General features: G+C 39.0%; 1 protein-coding gene and 1 long non-coding RNA gene across 6 annotated transcripts in view; one reads left to right on the top strand and one right to left on the bottom strand.

Annotated features, from left to right (window-relative positions):
- The window catches only part of AP4E1 (adaptor related protein complex 4 subunit epsilon 1), a 93759-nt gene extending 89217 nt beyond the window's left edge, over nt 1-4542 (bottom strand). For 4 of the 5 annotated variants that reach the window (XM_029238353.1, XM_029238354.1, XM_029238356.1 and 1 more), the window contains exons 1-2: nt 4299-4505; nt 2245-2316 (exon numbers count right to left, since the gene is read on the bottom strand). In XM_029238353.1, coding sequence (XP_029094186.1) covers nt 2245-2316; nt 4299-4448 — 222 coding nt within the window. In that variant the 5' untranslated portion in view covers nt 4449-4505. Of the gene's footprint in view, nt 1-2244; nt 2317-4298 lie in introns of all 5 variants that reach the window. The other variant, XM_029238355.1, reaches the window with a different exon arrangement.
- Nucleotides 4543-4660: 118 nt separating this feature from the next.
- LOC114903514 overlaps nt 4661-14370 on the top strand; it is a 67287-nt gene continuing 57577 nt past the window's right edge. The window contains exons 1-2 of the long non-coding RNA XR_003795743.1: nt 4661-4752; nt 7132-7245. This is a non-coding gene — a long non-coding RNA (uncharacterized LOC114903514). The remainder of the gene's footprint in view (nt 4753-7131; nt 7246-14370) is intronic.

The raw sequence follows: 14370 nt of genomic DNA on the forward strand, positions 1-14370 counted from the left end.
TATAGCAAATTTTAATCAACAATTTAAAATATAAACGTGTTTCAAAATAAGAAAAGCTCAGACTATTTTAATATCTAAAAATTAATTAGGGTTGATATATTACAGGATTACTGAATCACAAAATGCTTAAGAAACAGTAAAATAAAATGTTTTAAAGAATAACATTTAATATTTCATATATATTATATACAGAGAGTAGATTTTATATATATATATACACATACACACATGTACATGTAAATATGAAGAGTTTAAAAATAAACCATAGGAAAATCTTAAGGGAATAATGTTTAATGATTTAATTTAGGTCCCTTGTGTTTAATAAAAGTTAATCCATCAGCACATTAATTAAAACTACTAAACACTGAGAAAACAAGCTTAAAGTATACTGGAATCCTCTTCAAAGGCTTCTACATCAATGAGTGAAAGTGTTCATTTAAGCCATTAAGTATCAACCCTGATTTTGTAACATTTTATCTCATAGTTTTTCAAAAGTCATTACGGACTTTGTTTAAGTAAAATTCTATTGCATTTACATTATTATTCTCTTATTTTTGGTAGAAGAAAATGCTTTTCCCAATGCAGGAATTCACTCTAAAAGATTTCTTTAACAAATTATAATCCAACTTCTACATGACCACCTCAGGGACAGACTATTCTGTAAAGTATGCCCAGAGCTGGATGGCCATAAATATTATAAAATCTTCCTTCAAACTCTGGCTCCCTAACTTCTACCTACTTATCTTAATTCTGTAAACACCAGGTTTATGCCTGGTAACATGAAAACTGTATTTACTGATGCCAATTATAGAAAATGGAAATCAAACTAAATGAAAAGAGAAAAGCTATTTCTCTGTAACATTTCTATCAAGTATCATAACACACTGATTTTATACATACACATAAAAACATATACATATCTATACATACACATACATATACACATACACGCATAGATCACATTAACTATGTTTTGAGTTTCATTTGTCCACATATTATTATGACCATAAAAGGAAATATAAACATTCTCTCAGACTTTACAAGTGTTATTCACATACATAATCATGTATTCATGCAAAATGATCACCACAATATTTTTATTAGAAGTGTATTCCACAGCAACTTACACAAAGAAGGCACTCACAAAATATTTGCTGAATAAACGTTGCTTGGAAAAATCTCATTATCTGAAACCACATAAAAATTAAAAGAAAAAAAAAGTAGGCCTTAATCTAACTATGTAGGGACAGTCCCACAGTCCTACAGTGGTCTGCATATGGTGGTCACAGCTTAAATAGTTGCTGAATGAATGCTGTTTGAAAATCAAATTATATGGAACAAAGTTTTTTAAAAACTAGATCCTGATTTAGCTATTGTGCAATATACTCAGTTTTACAGCAAGAAAATCACTTTTCTACCTTGTCAGCCAACCTATATTCCAAGATATAACAGTAAAATGAGAGATTTACAATATATCAATTCAGGTCTGAAAATACTATTTTATTTTTTACTTTTTTTTTTTTTTTGGCTGCGTTGGGTCTTTGTTGCTGTGCGCGGGCTTTCTCTAGTTGCAGCGAGCGGGGGCTACTCTTTGATGCGGTGCGCAGGCTTCTCATTGCAGTGGCTTCTCTTGTTGCAGAGCACAGGCTCTAGGAGCGCAAGCTTCAGTAGCTGCAGCACGCAGGCTCAGTAGTTGCAGCACGTGGGCCCTAGAGCAGGTGGGCTCAGTAGTTGCGGTGTGCAGGCTCTAAGGCATGCGGGCCTCAGTAGCTGTGGCGCACGGGCTCAGCAGTTGTGGTGCACAGGCTTAGCTGCTCCATGGCATGTGGGATCCTCCCGGACCAGGGATGGAACCCATGTCCCCTGCATTAGCAGGCAGACTCCCAACCACTGAGCCACCTGTGAAGTCCCCTGAAAATATTATTTTAAATGATGTGTCCTAACCTTCTCCCAGTGCACAACATTAAAACAATAGGATCAGCCTTGGGGTCCCAGGAGTTCCACATTTATGTAACTATCATCATGTTGGCACTGAACTGACAACAGTCAAGCAAGCAAGTCTTGCTCTGGTGCAGCCAGTCAGCAATAAAAGGCTAAAATTAATGTTTGACTTGTTACCATCCATAACTGATCTTGACTGTGATAAATTAGATTTTAGCAGCTGATCAATTAATGCCACTACTGAGTCCGCAGTGGACCAGATTTCAAATTCAAAATGTGCTGGCACTGACTATGCAAACTTACCAGAGTTGTAGTAGGAGCAGAAACAGTTGCTTTCAGATTACTCAGCTCCTGCTGGATTAATTTCTCTTCCTCCTGAAAAAATGAAAATATTTGAATGCATGAATAACCATCTTTTTAAACTGTAACAGTATTTTTAAAGGGAAAAATATAACTTATAATATTTTCAATAAAAAAGATACATTATTTTAAAGGAGAGTTACAAAAATTATGCACTTAAAATTTGCCTACAGGCATTTCTCCAACTCTCAGAGTCATTCCTGGAAAGAATAAATATTTTCATGCTAACTCACCATTCCTCTTTTCTTCACTCAGTTACTGTCCCCTTAAGGACGGGTTAGCAGAAAACCTTTTTTAAAAAAAATTAACAGTGGAGAGAAAGTAGGAAAGCAATTCTTTATGTAGTGGCCCAGAATAAGGTTCTCACACCTTCTCCTTCTTCATGGAATACAGAAACAGAGTAAGAAGGCAGAAACAGAAACTGTTCTTTTCCCCTTAAACTATATTCTTCTTCCCTATCCTTTTTTCCTTATTCTTTGCATCCTTTCCCTCACTTCCCATCTCTCTCTCACACACACACAATAAATACACTAATATGGTTACTTCTACTGTCTGCATTGTATTTCACCTCCTTAAGCACTTGAAAATTGACCCCAATTTTGACGAATATCATGCTATTTTTAAATTACACATTGAATTAGCAGGTGCCCATTAGGTGACTAACCAAGAATTAACAATGCTAGTGAAGTACAGCTACATTTAGATACCTTATGTACAGTTTCAAACTGCAGTTTAAAACCAAAAGTACTGGGCTTCCCTGGTGGCGCAGTGGTTGAGAGTCCACCTGCCGATGCAGGGGACACGGGCTCGTGCCCTGGTCCGGGAAGATCCCACGTGCCGCGGAGCGGCTGGTCCCGTGAGCCATGGCCGCTGAGCCTGCGCGTCCGGAGCCTGTGCTCCGCAACGGGAGAGGCCACAGCAGTGAGAGGCCCGCGTACCGCAAAAAAAAAAAAAAAAAAAAAAAGTATTTTATTTCATTCAGCCACCTCATAAAAACTAGCAAAGGACAAAATTTTAAGACAAGCAATATCAAGTCTACAAATAATTGTTTTTTTGTGATTTTTGAATGTGAAGCAGATCCTCCCCAGTACATCATCTTATTTCAGTTTAAAAAAGAACGTTTTTAAACCCTCAGAGCACTTTGAGGAAAAACCTTCTCTCTTTGTCTTTTCTTCTCTCCTGACACATATTTCATTGTATACTGCTCACAGCTGTCTTAAGCCCAAGATGAAGGACCAATTCCTTGGGAAAAGGAAATGTGTTTTATACTGTTTCTTTAGGGTCTAACACATAGTCTCTTCCACAAATATCTTTTGAACAGATTTTGACCTACCACATTATCTTTTTTTAAGATACAAAATCCTTGAAGCTTTGAAAAGTCTGCGGGAACTTAAAAACTTCCATTATAACTGCTCGTTTTCAAAGCCCATCTGAGGCAGAGACTTACTCAGCAAATAGTGCATTTGGGGAGAATTATGCTTTTTCTTTGCCCAACCCGTGGGTCTAACCTAAGAACCTCAAGCTCCCCAAATATACTGAACAACAGGTTCAAATGGCAGGGTCTGTTCTAGTGTATGACATCTAGCAGTTGAAAGAACCGGGAGCCAGAAAGAACCCGAGTGCGAAAGAAACTTTTTAGAAGAATAATGCTGACATTTCCAGGGCACCTGGTAGTTTCACACGCTCGATGTCTCATCTAACTCTCGAAACAACCTATGAAATATGTATTGGTTATGTCAACGTTCAAGAAACACACGGAGGCTCAAAGATTAAAGATATCTGCCCCAGATAATAATGAGTCAGTGTCAGGGCCAACCGTGGAAACCCGGCCTCCCAGCTGTCAGTCCGGGCAGCAAAGTGACGCTTCCGGACAGACGCCAGGACCGACAGACACACACGCCTCATGGCCAGCCCCGGAGGCTCGCCGCCGGACCGGAGCCTCCCAGCGAGGGGCCTCCCCGAGGCGCCCCTGACCTCCCGGCCCGGAAAACACCTACGTGCTTGGAGGTGAGAGCGGTGATGCCGCGGACCAGGCCGCCCAGTCGGGAGGAGAAGGACGCCTTGGCGGCCGCGGGCCCGCTAGCCGACTGGTTCTGCAAGAAGAGTCCCGGCAGCGCCGTCAGCGTCTTCTCCACAATGTCGCTCATCGCCGCCGCCGCCACCCGCGATCCGCTCGCCGCCCGGCCTCATGCCCAGGCCCTGCCCCGCCGCCTCCCCGGCCACCGTAGGCACTTCCTGTTTGTCTGAAAAAGAAATCTTTATTCGCGTTCTGCGCGGACAAGCACAGTGTCGTTCTAGAGAGACGCCGCGTGAGGGCGCGAGAGTCCGCAAGCGAAAGACAGCGCGCCAAGCCTGTGTAGACGTGGTCCTCCTGTGGAGGAGCAGAAGGGCCGGACGCTCCCGGTTTCGACGGCAACTCCTGCGTCCCGAGCTTCTCTGGGTCCTCCTGAGGTAGCCGCTGCCGTCTGTCCCTCTTATACTTCGGCCGCAAAAGTCTCCCTTTCCCTTTGGCCGCCTCCGCGCTGCCCTAGACCGCACGGGGAGGTGGCCATTCCTGGCCCTCTCTCGGCGGCCTCTCACTGGGGGACCACCAGCAATCCGCCCACCTCCCTCGGCCGCACTCGGAGGGGCGGAATCGTTGCTGGGCCCCGGCGCCACGCGCGGCCCTGGCCCTGGCGGTGCCGGGGACCCTGGTGGTGTTGAATGACGGCGCGGCAGTCCTGTGGATTCATCCTACTGGGTTCAGCGCCCACCGCGTACGGGGGACTCTTGGCCACTGTCTCTTCCCCTCCGACCCCCCTTCTCCTGGGGTTTGGGGAGGCAGCCAGGAAGGGGAAGTGGTCGGTTGGCCACCCCCGCGCCCCCCAGACCCCCCTGCTCCTGCCCAGCAGGTCGCAGTCCTATCCTCTCACAACGCTCTGTTCTTTTCCATTCTAGAACTGATGGCAGTTGCCACTACATAAATATGTATCTCCCTGTCTTATTCATTGCTATCACCTCAGCTTCCATCTAGAACAGAATCTAGTGCAGTGCTTTTGAGAATGTGGTCTGGTGAGTTCTGAAGGAGACCCTAACAAAGGATCCAGGAAGTCAAAATTATATTCATAATATTACTTAAATGTTATTTGTTGTTTTCACTCTTATCCTCTCCAGAGCATATAGAGAAGTTTTCAAGATAGAGGACTTAGAACCTCTCAACTGACTGATGAAGTGTGTGCTTGAGTACTACTCTTGTATTTTATAGATTCGTCTAAGGTTTAGGGTATAAGTTTTCAGAGTTTAACTCAGTTTGTCCTCAGTACTTCTAGTGTGTTCTTACAAGCTATCTTTATGATGAAATAAAAATTCATATTTTAAGGCAAGATGAGAAATTTAGACATAAAATTTTTCTCCGCCCATTTGGGCCTCCTCTCTCCCCTCTAGTGTTCATTGTGTCTGTGCATCATGCATTAACCAGACTTTCCCAATGGCAGAAGTATCTGCTCAGCCGTAAAGATCAGTTTTCCTTCTTCTGGCTCCAGCCATGTAACTCTTAGAAGATAACATTCCTTTCTCAATCCTGTAAGGGGTCACAATGCTCCACCACTCACCTTGTATGTGCAGACAACTTTGGTGGACTTTATGTACAATGCCAGTATATCATTTCCCTTAAAGATAGCGGGTGGTGCACAACAGGCTGGTCAGATAACCTGGGGAGATACTGGGCCACACCTAGTGGAAGTTCTTAGCTTAAATATTTACTTAGAACGTTACTTGTATTCCACGTATTTTATAAGATTATTGTTTTTTTGCATCACCAAATGTGTGGCTGAGCCTCAGATAAAATTAATGATGATTAGGTGATTTGAAACTATTGGTCAAATATATAGTCCTATAAGATCAATGATCTTAATAGTGTAACTCCAAATATGGGAAGAAGCAACAAGATGGAACCGTTTCCTGGACCGTAACAGACTAGTAAGACAGGCAGTACAGAGGCTTTTGATTACTGTTAACAGGGCCTAGTCCAGTAATATAGCACAGTGAGGGGCATATCAATGAAATCCTTGTCTGACCTGGGAATGAGCATTCCTAGCACCATGGGACAAATTGGTCATGAAATGACTCCCAAACCTTAGTCAAAAGTAAGACCAAAAGGGAAGGGATCGTAAAATAAAGAATGTTACCTATCATCCAGTTATACAAAAATCAAGTCATCAGCCACTGTAGTTGCTGACCTACAATATACCCTGAAAAGAATTCAGCATGAGGCACTTTGTGCTCTGGAAAACTGACAGAAATGGCCCTCAGATAGTTAGATATTTTTAGGAGAAAATTTTATGAACCCAGCATCTTCTTATACTTAGAAAAGTACTAAAACCATTAACTAATATATCTGTTCCTCAGAAATAGCAGTAACCTTCTACCAAGGTGAATGAATGCTTGATTGCACATACCCCTACGCCAAATCACATATACTACTGGCCTCCCCCTCTACCTCTTCAGAACAGTTCTCAGAGCTCTCTGAGAGACTGTCTCCCAGGTTGTAATCCTCAGTTGGCTCGAATAAAAGTTTCCATTTCTCCCTAAGAAAGAATTTTGTCAACATTCATTTATACTTATCTGTCCTCATTTAATCATCTAATAAATGGTATTTTGAAATCCCTAAATTCTCCTTGTGCCTGTGTAGAAACACAAGAAAAAAGTTCATTTTGTTTACTTGTTTTGCAAGAATATTTTTAATTTATTGAAAACTTTTCTAAATATTTAAATTTTTTCTAAAACTTACTTTTTAGAATTTAATCTTTTATTCTAAAATAAAATTTTGTTTATAATTTTTTTTTATTTTAGATTCTTTCATTGATTCACAAGAGGGAGATTAGAAGACCTGCTTTCTCAATCTCCCACATCTAAAGATGCTGAAAAATATGATATTGACATCAATATCAGAGGATTCTGACTCAGGTAAAGGGAATAATCTGGGTGAAACTGTAAATAAGAAAGGAAAATGTGACAAAAGCTTATTTCTTTTCCTTGATGTTAGAGATGTTAATGATTTACCTTATTTTGTCTTATTCAACAGAATATTTTCAAGCACTATTATGGTGCCAGGTAGGTTGAGGCATCATTTTGAGACCAATCATTCAGAGTTTAAAGAAAATTGAATATTTAAAACATGATAACCTAAAAAAAATAAAAAATTAGAAAACAATAAAAAATTAAAATGATAACCTCTTTAAAAGCCAAAGCTTTTTTTGTTACCACTTTTCAAAGTACAAATGAAAAACCAGCTGAAGCATTTTACAGGTTAAATTATTGTATTGCACTGGCTGGAGAAGGGCATACGATAGCTGAAAGACTAATAAAGCCTGTACATTACTGGGTGAATGTCTGCTAGATGAAAAATCAGTCAAAGAAATCATGGCAGTGCTGTTTTCCAAAGATGCAGTAACTCACCAAATTAGAAATTCCGTTGCAAACATAAAGACTGGGTGAATATCCTATCTGCAGAATTATACTGTCTTTAAGATGGACAAAAATTATATAATTATAGATGTAGCTAGTCTTGTTGCTTTGCTTGTATCTGTCAGGTGGCAGCACCAGCTAATACTTGAAGATCTATATAAATGCCTGGCAAAAAACTAAAGTGATGCTGAAATAAAACATTGTACAATTTCTTTTAATCTCATAGTTTATTCTGGAACAACTGTGCTGATATTTGCACTAATTGTATAAAAGCAATACTGGGCAAAACTGCTGGCACCTTGGCACAAATCAAGGCAGAGGCTCCCAAATGTACTCTTCACCACTGACACTCACATTTTTAAAAAAAGCCAGTTTCACAAAAGAATATCTTCAATGAAGCAGTAAGAATTTTTAATTTTATTAAATATCAACCCTTGAGTACATTTCTTTTAAATACTGTGTGTGACAAAATGGGGAGTACACATAAAGCAGTTCTGACATGTAACCAAGGTTTCTCAAGGAAAAGCACTGGTGCAGTTTGACTTGAAAGCTGAACCAGCCACTTTTCTTCATGGAATACAATTTTAATTGAAATAATGATTAACAAACAATGGCTTTCTTGAAAATGAGCAGTGAGTCTGTTGCCTCAATAGAAATAACTGACAGTATTCATTACCACTAATAAAATTCAAACTTTCAAGAGTAAATTGGAATTTTGAAAAATGTGTATCTGCTACCACGAGTCTGGTAATCTCTAATATGTAAGAACTGTTCTGACAAGATCAGTGGTGATATTAATGAATGTTATTTTTTGATAGTGTATAATTAAAAGTGTCAGTATTCAGAAGATCTGTATAACTCAATGAAACAATATTTTCCAAATGATCAATGCATGATGTTATAAAATTATACATGGACTGAAGATCTATTTAAAATGAATATAGACCAATGATTTTAATGTAACCCTATACAAAAAGTTCACTGATATAATTTAAAATTGCAACAAACCTTTAAGAAACTACTGCTTGTTGAGTTTTGGTATGGTATCAAAGAAGAACATCCACAATTATTTGAAAAGGCTATTAAAATACTGTTTTTTCCTGAACTACATATCTGTGTGAGACCAGGTTTTCTTCATAAACTTCAAACAACATACCAACCTGTGGTAGGCTGATACTGTCTCCCAAGGATATGGTCATATCCTAATCTTTGGACTTTGTGAATGTTATCTTATATAGTAAAACTTGCACAGATGTGATTAAATTAAGGATCTTGCAACAAAGAACTTATCCTGGATTATCCCAGTGGGCCCTAAGTGCCATCATAAATGTTGTTATAAGAGAGAGGCAGGGCTTCCCTGGTGGCACAGTGGTTGAGAGTCTGCCTGTCAATGCAAGGGACACAGGTTTAAGCCCTGGCCCGGGAAGATCCCACATGCCGCGGAGCAACTAAGCCCATGCACCACAGCTGCTGAGCCTGAGCTCTAGAGCCCGCAAGCCACAACTACTGAGCCCACATGCCACAACTACCGAAGCCTGCGCACCTAGAGTCCGTGCTCCGCAACAAGAGAAGCCAGCACAATGAGAAGCCCCTGCACCACAACAAAGAGTAGCCCCCACTCACCGCAACTAGAGAAAGCCTGCGTGCAGCAACCAAGACCCAACGCAGCCCAAAAATAAATAAATAAATAAATTTATAGAAAAAGAAAAAAAAGAGAGAGGTAGAGGGAGATTAGCCGCCACACACAAAAGAGGAGAAATTGATGTAAAGACAGAGGCAGAGATTGGAACAAGTAGTCACAAATAATGCCAGCAGCCACCAGAAGCTGGAAGAGGCAGGAATGAATTTTCCTCTCGAGCTTCCAGAGGGAGTGCTTCCCTGAGCACACCTTGATTTCTAACCAGTGAGACCGATGTTGAACTTCTGGCCTCCAAAACTATAAGGGATTACATTTCTGTTGTTTTGAGCCACCAAGGTAGTTTGTTACAGCAGCCCCAGGAAACTATTGCAAACCCCACAGTGATAGATTAAATGCAGAACCAAGCATGCGAGATTCCAGCTGTCTTATATTAAGCCTAACATAAAGCGATTTGCAGATTTGTAAACCATTGCTACTTCTCTCACGTTTTTCATTTTGAATATATAGTTGTTTTTTATTTTTTTTATGTTGTTAACATGTAATAGGTTTACTGTTGCTATTTTAAAATCAATAGCTTAGATTTTTCTCAGTTTTACTTTGTTAATTCAGTAAATATCTATAGATATAACCCATGTAAACAAAAGCTTTGTGGGGGGGGCCCTCAATAATTTTTAAGCATATAGAAGGGTCCTGAAACCAAAATGTTTGAAAACTGCTTACCTAGTACATACTAGGTGCTCAATTATTTGTTGAAATAATCATTATATTTATAATTCAGTCACAACAATCAATATATGAGTATAGGCCAGTGAACAGCAGGAGTTTAGGGGTAGGGTGATGTTTGCAAGGGAAGAAGACAAAAGAGTTCTCAGAAAAAGAAATTGGGGGGGAGAAAAAGACAAAATTGACCAGGTTATGAAGGAATAATTGCTGAAACGACAACCAGAGCTTCCTACCCTGTGGCCCAGGCACAAAGATTGAATACCCACCAATTCCTACTATTCCTCCTCTAGCTTTCACCTCCTGAAACTAAAAGTTGAAAGTAGAGCTAAGAAACAAATGTTGAAAGCCCAGTAGTGAAATGGCTATTAGGAGAAGCTACAGAACTATATGGCAGGCCCAGCTAAGATTTAGAATTATAAGATGTGGAAACTGAAAGAATATTTGGAGTTCATCTATACATCCAATCAGCTAATTTTGTAGAAAAGGATACTGATACTTAGATTTTGGAAGCCACTTGACCAAGGTCGCACAACCTTAGGGGTAGAACTGAAATTACAGCCCTAAATCTAGATTCTGAGCCTGTAATATTTCACCTGTACTTTCATGGTATTGACAGTAAAGAGGTTGTCTGTGGCTTCCTGTCCTGAGACTCTGGCTCCAAGTCCTACCCCAAAATGTAGGGGATATGGATGTTCTTTTTTAAGCTTGTAAATTTAGACTGTATATTTTTCCTGTAAATATGGGCTCTTCTTTCTCCTTTTCCTGTCTCTACCTCTGTCCCAGGTAATTTCACTCAGAATGACATACTGCCACAGGGATTGAACCTATTAAATTAAACCCTCAAGAACTGGATTTCCTCTGTCTCTTCTTCCAGTCAGGAAGGAAGGTGGCTCTCACTGAGCTGAAAATAGGGCAGAGAAGTGACTCAGTATGTTTTAAGAAGGTGCAGTGGTCCTAGGACAGTAGGGGGCAAACTAGTTTATTCCCCTACAGGAACAAACAGGGCTGTCTAAGCAGGGGTGTCTCACCTGAAAATACATACAGATGTGTGAAGGGGTGATAAGTATTTTTCTCCAATACATTTCCTCAGCTTCCTGTTTTAAAACTTTTATTTTGAATAGATGTTAAATGCAGTTTATTCAAAATTCAAAATGTACAAAAAGTTACACACAGAAAAGTCTTCCTCCCTTCCCATTCCCCAGCCATCCACTTCCCTTCAGTAGAAACAACTGCTATGATCTATTTCTTCAGAAATATTTTATACATAAACATTAGCTTTCACTTTGAAAGCCTTAGATTCCACCCCTGTGCCCACAGAGAATTCAACCCACTTATTTTCAGCGTTTATCTCTAGGGAATCATTCCTTCATCTAACATTTTTCCAAAAATTCCTGCCCTCAGTTGATGGGACTGTTGAAGACAGACAACAGTTGTTCACACTCTCTTAAAGGTTTCCATGCTGTCCCAGGAATGTGCACGGGAACCACCTGACAGAGGAATTACAGGACACATAGATACCCACGGCCCCAGTTCTCACCCTCTATCCTTGGCCAGACTCTCACCTAGGCTCTAAGTCATCCATCCCATTCCCAACCCCCTCAACTTCTAAACTCCATTTAGCTTTCTTCATCCCCTTGCTCTTTGCATTTAACATTTGGCAGTGTTTTCCCTGCAAAGCCCTTGTCAGCTCTCACCAATAATTCTGATTTCCCACTCAAGCTAAATTGCCTCCATTTACCCCTGATAACATGCTTAAAACATCCCCATTGCTCCACTTCCCCTGCCATCTTGCTTTACTATCTCATCTTTGTCCTGGATTATTATAAAAATCTTCTAATTAGTCACCCACCACCACCAATTTCTTCTCTTTTCAGGTAATCCTTCAGAGAGAGTGTTCTATTTCAGAATCTGACCATATTATTCTCAGTTCAAAATAGTCTGATGGATAAATTGCAAACTCCTTATCGGGGGATCTAGACCTCGATAACTTTCCCATTGCCCACCTCTCTAGCCTCTTTTCCTGCAAGGCTTAGGTTAGCGTTTTTTGTTGTTGTTTTAGGGATATTGAGCTGTCGATAGTTCCATGAACATGCCGCACTTTTAACTCCTCATGTTTTTGCACATGCTGACTGTTTGGAATATCCTTCTACTCTTTACTTAACTAGAAAATTGCTATTTATCCTTTAAAACAGAACTCAGGCATCACTTCCTCTATGAAGCCTTCCCTGCCCCATGTTTGTACCTTATACAACCTCTACTAAAATTGAATTGAAATGATCTATTTTTATGTCTGTCCCCTATTAGAACTGAACCCTCAGGGATAGAGAGCATGTTTTTATTATTCTCAATTCCAGAACAGAATCTGTATCTATCGTCATGGAAAGATATTCATGGTACATTGATGTAACACCAAAAATATAGTAAAAACTTAACACAGGAACTAAAATGGGATACAAAAAATATTAAACATAACAAAAGACAATAAAAGAGGAACAGAAAAAAAACACGTGGTACATAGAGAACAAATAGCAAAATGGAAGACACGAATCCAGCCATATGCATAATTATATTGAATCTGAATGAGCTACTTCCTCATTCTGTTAATGTGGTATAGTACATTGACTGATTTTTGTATGTTGAATCATTCTTACATTCCAAAAAGAAATCCCACTTGATCATGGTGTATAGTCTTTTTAATGTGCTGTTGAACTCTGTTTGCTAGTATTTTGTTGAAGGTGTTTACATCAGTATTCATAAGGGATATTGATATATACTTTTTTTTTCTTGTAGTGTCTTTCTCTGACTTAGGTATCAGGGAGGAATTTGAAGAGGATTGGTATTCATTCTTCTTTAAGTGTTTAGTAGATTTACCAATGAAACCATCTGGTCCTGGGCTTTTCTTTGTTGGGAGGTTTTTGATTACTGATTCAATCTCCTTACTAATTATGAGTGTTCAGATTTTCTGTTTCTTCATGATTCAGTCTTTGTAGGTTGTGTGTTGCTAGGAATTTATTCATTTCTTCTGGGTTATCCAAATTGTCGGCTCACAACAGTTCATAGTATTCTCTTATAAGCCTTTTCATTTCTGTGGTATCAGTCGTAATGTCCCCTCTTTCATTTCTGATTTTAGTTATTTGTCAGTTTTGTTGATCATTTGAAAGACTAAATTTGGTTTCATTGATTTTTCTGTTGTTTATGTGTTCTCCATTGCATTTATCTCTGCGCAAATTTATTGTTTCCTTCCGTTAGCTTTGGGTTTAGATATTTCTTCTTTTTTAGTCACTTAATGTGTACAGTTACATTATTGATTTGAAATTCTTTTTCTTTTTTAATGTATATGTTTACAGTTTCCCTTTTAGCACTATTTTTCTGCATCCCATAAGTTTTGTATGTTGTGTTTTTGTTTCCGTTCATCTCAAGGTATTTTTTAATTTCCTTGTATTTTCTTCTTTGACCTATTGGTTAAGAGTATGTTGTTTAATTTCCATACATTTCCAGTTTTCCTTCTGTTTTTGATTTATACTTTTATTCCATTGTGGTTAGAAAAGATACCTTGCATGTATTTATGATTTCAGCCTTTTGAAATGTATTAAGATTTGTGTTGTAGCCTAACATATACTCTATCCTAGAGACTAGTCCATCTGCACTTGAGAAGAATGTGTATTCTGCTGTTGTTGGGTACAGTGTTCTATATATGTCTGTTAGTTCTAATTGGTATATAGGGTTGTTCAAGGCGTATATTTCATTATAAATCTTCTGTCTGGTTTTTTTGTGCACTATTGAATGTGGATATTGAAGTCTCCATCTATTATTGTAGCACTGTATTTCTCTTTTCAATTTTGTCAGTTTTTCTTTCTGTTGATAGGTAGGAGATATAAGTGAATGAATAGATACTCCATGTTCATGGACTGGAAAGAATTAATATTGTTACGATTGCAATTCTGCCAAAATTGATCTATAGACTGTATGCAAAACCTTAGCAGCCTTTCTGGTACAAGCAGACAAGCTGATCCTAAATTTTATATAGAATATCCAAAACAATTTTGAAAAAGAAGAACAAAGCTGGATGACTTACAATATCCATTTTCAAAACTTACTGTAAACCTACAGTAATCAAGACAGTATGGTATTGGCATAAAGATAGACATATATTAATGGAACAGTATTGAGAGTCAGGAATAAATTCTTACATTTCTGGTCAATTGATTTTCTTTTTTTCTTTCTTTCTTTCTTTCTTTCTTTCTTTCTTTCTTTCTTTCTTT

The sequence above is a fragment of the Monodon monoceros genome, unplaced genomic scaffold, assembly GCF_005190385.1.
Source record: "Monodon monoceros isolate NGI ecotype Baffin Bay Population unplaced genomic scaffold, NGI_Narwhal_1 Super_Scaffold_21, whole genome shotgun sequence".
In the NCBI taxonomy this organism is placed as follows: domain Eukaryota; kingdom Metazoa; phylum Chordata; class Mammalia; order Artiodactyla; family Monodontidae; genus Monodon; species Monodon monoceros.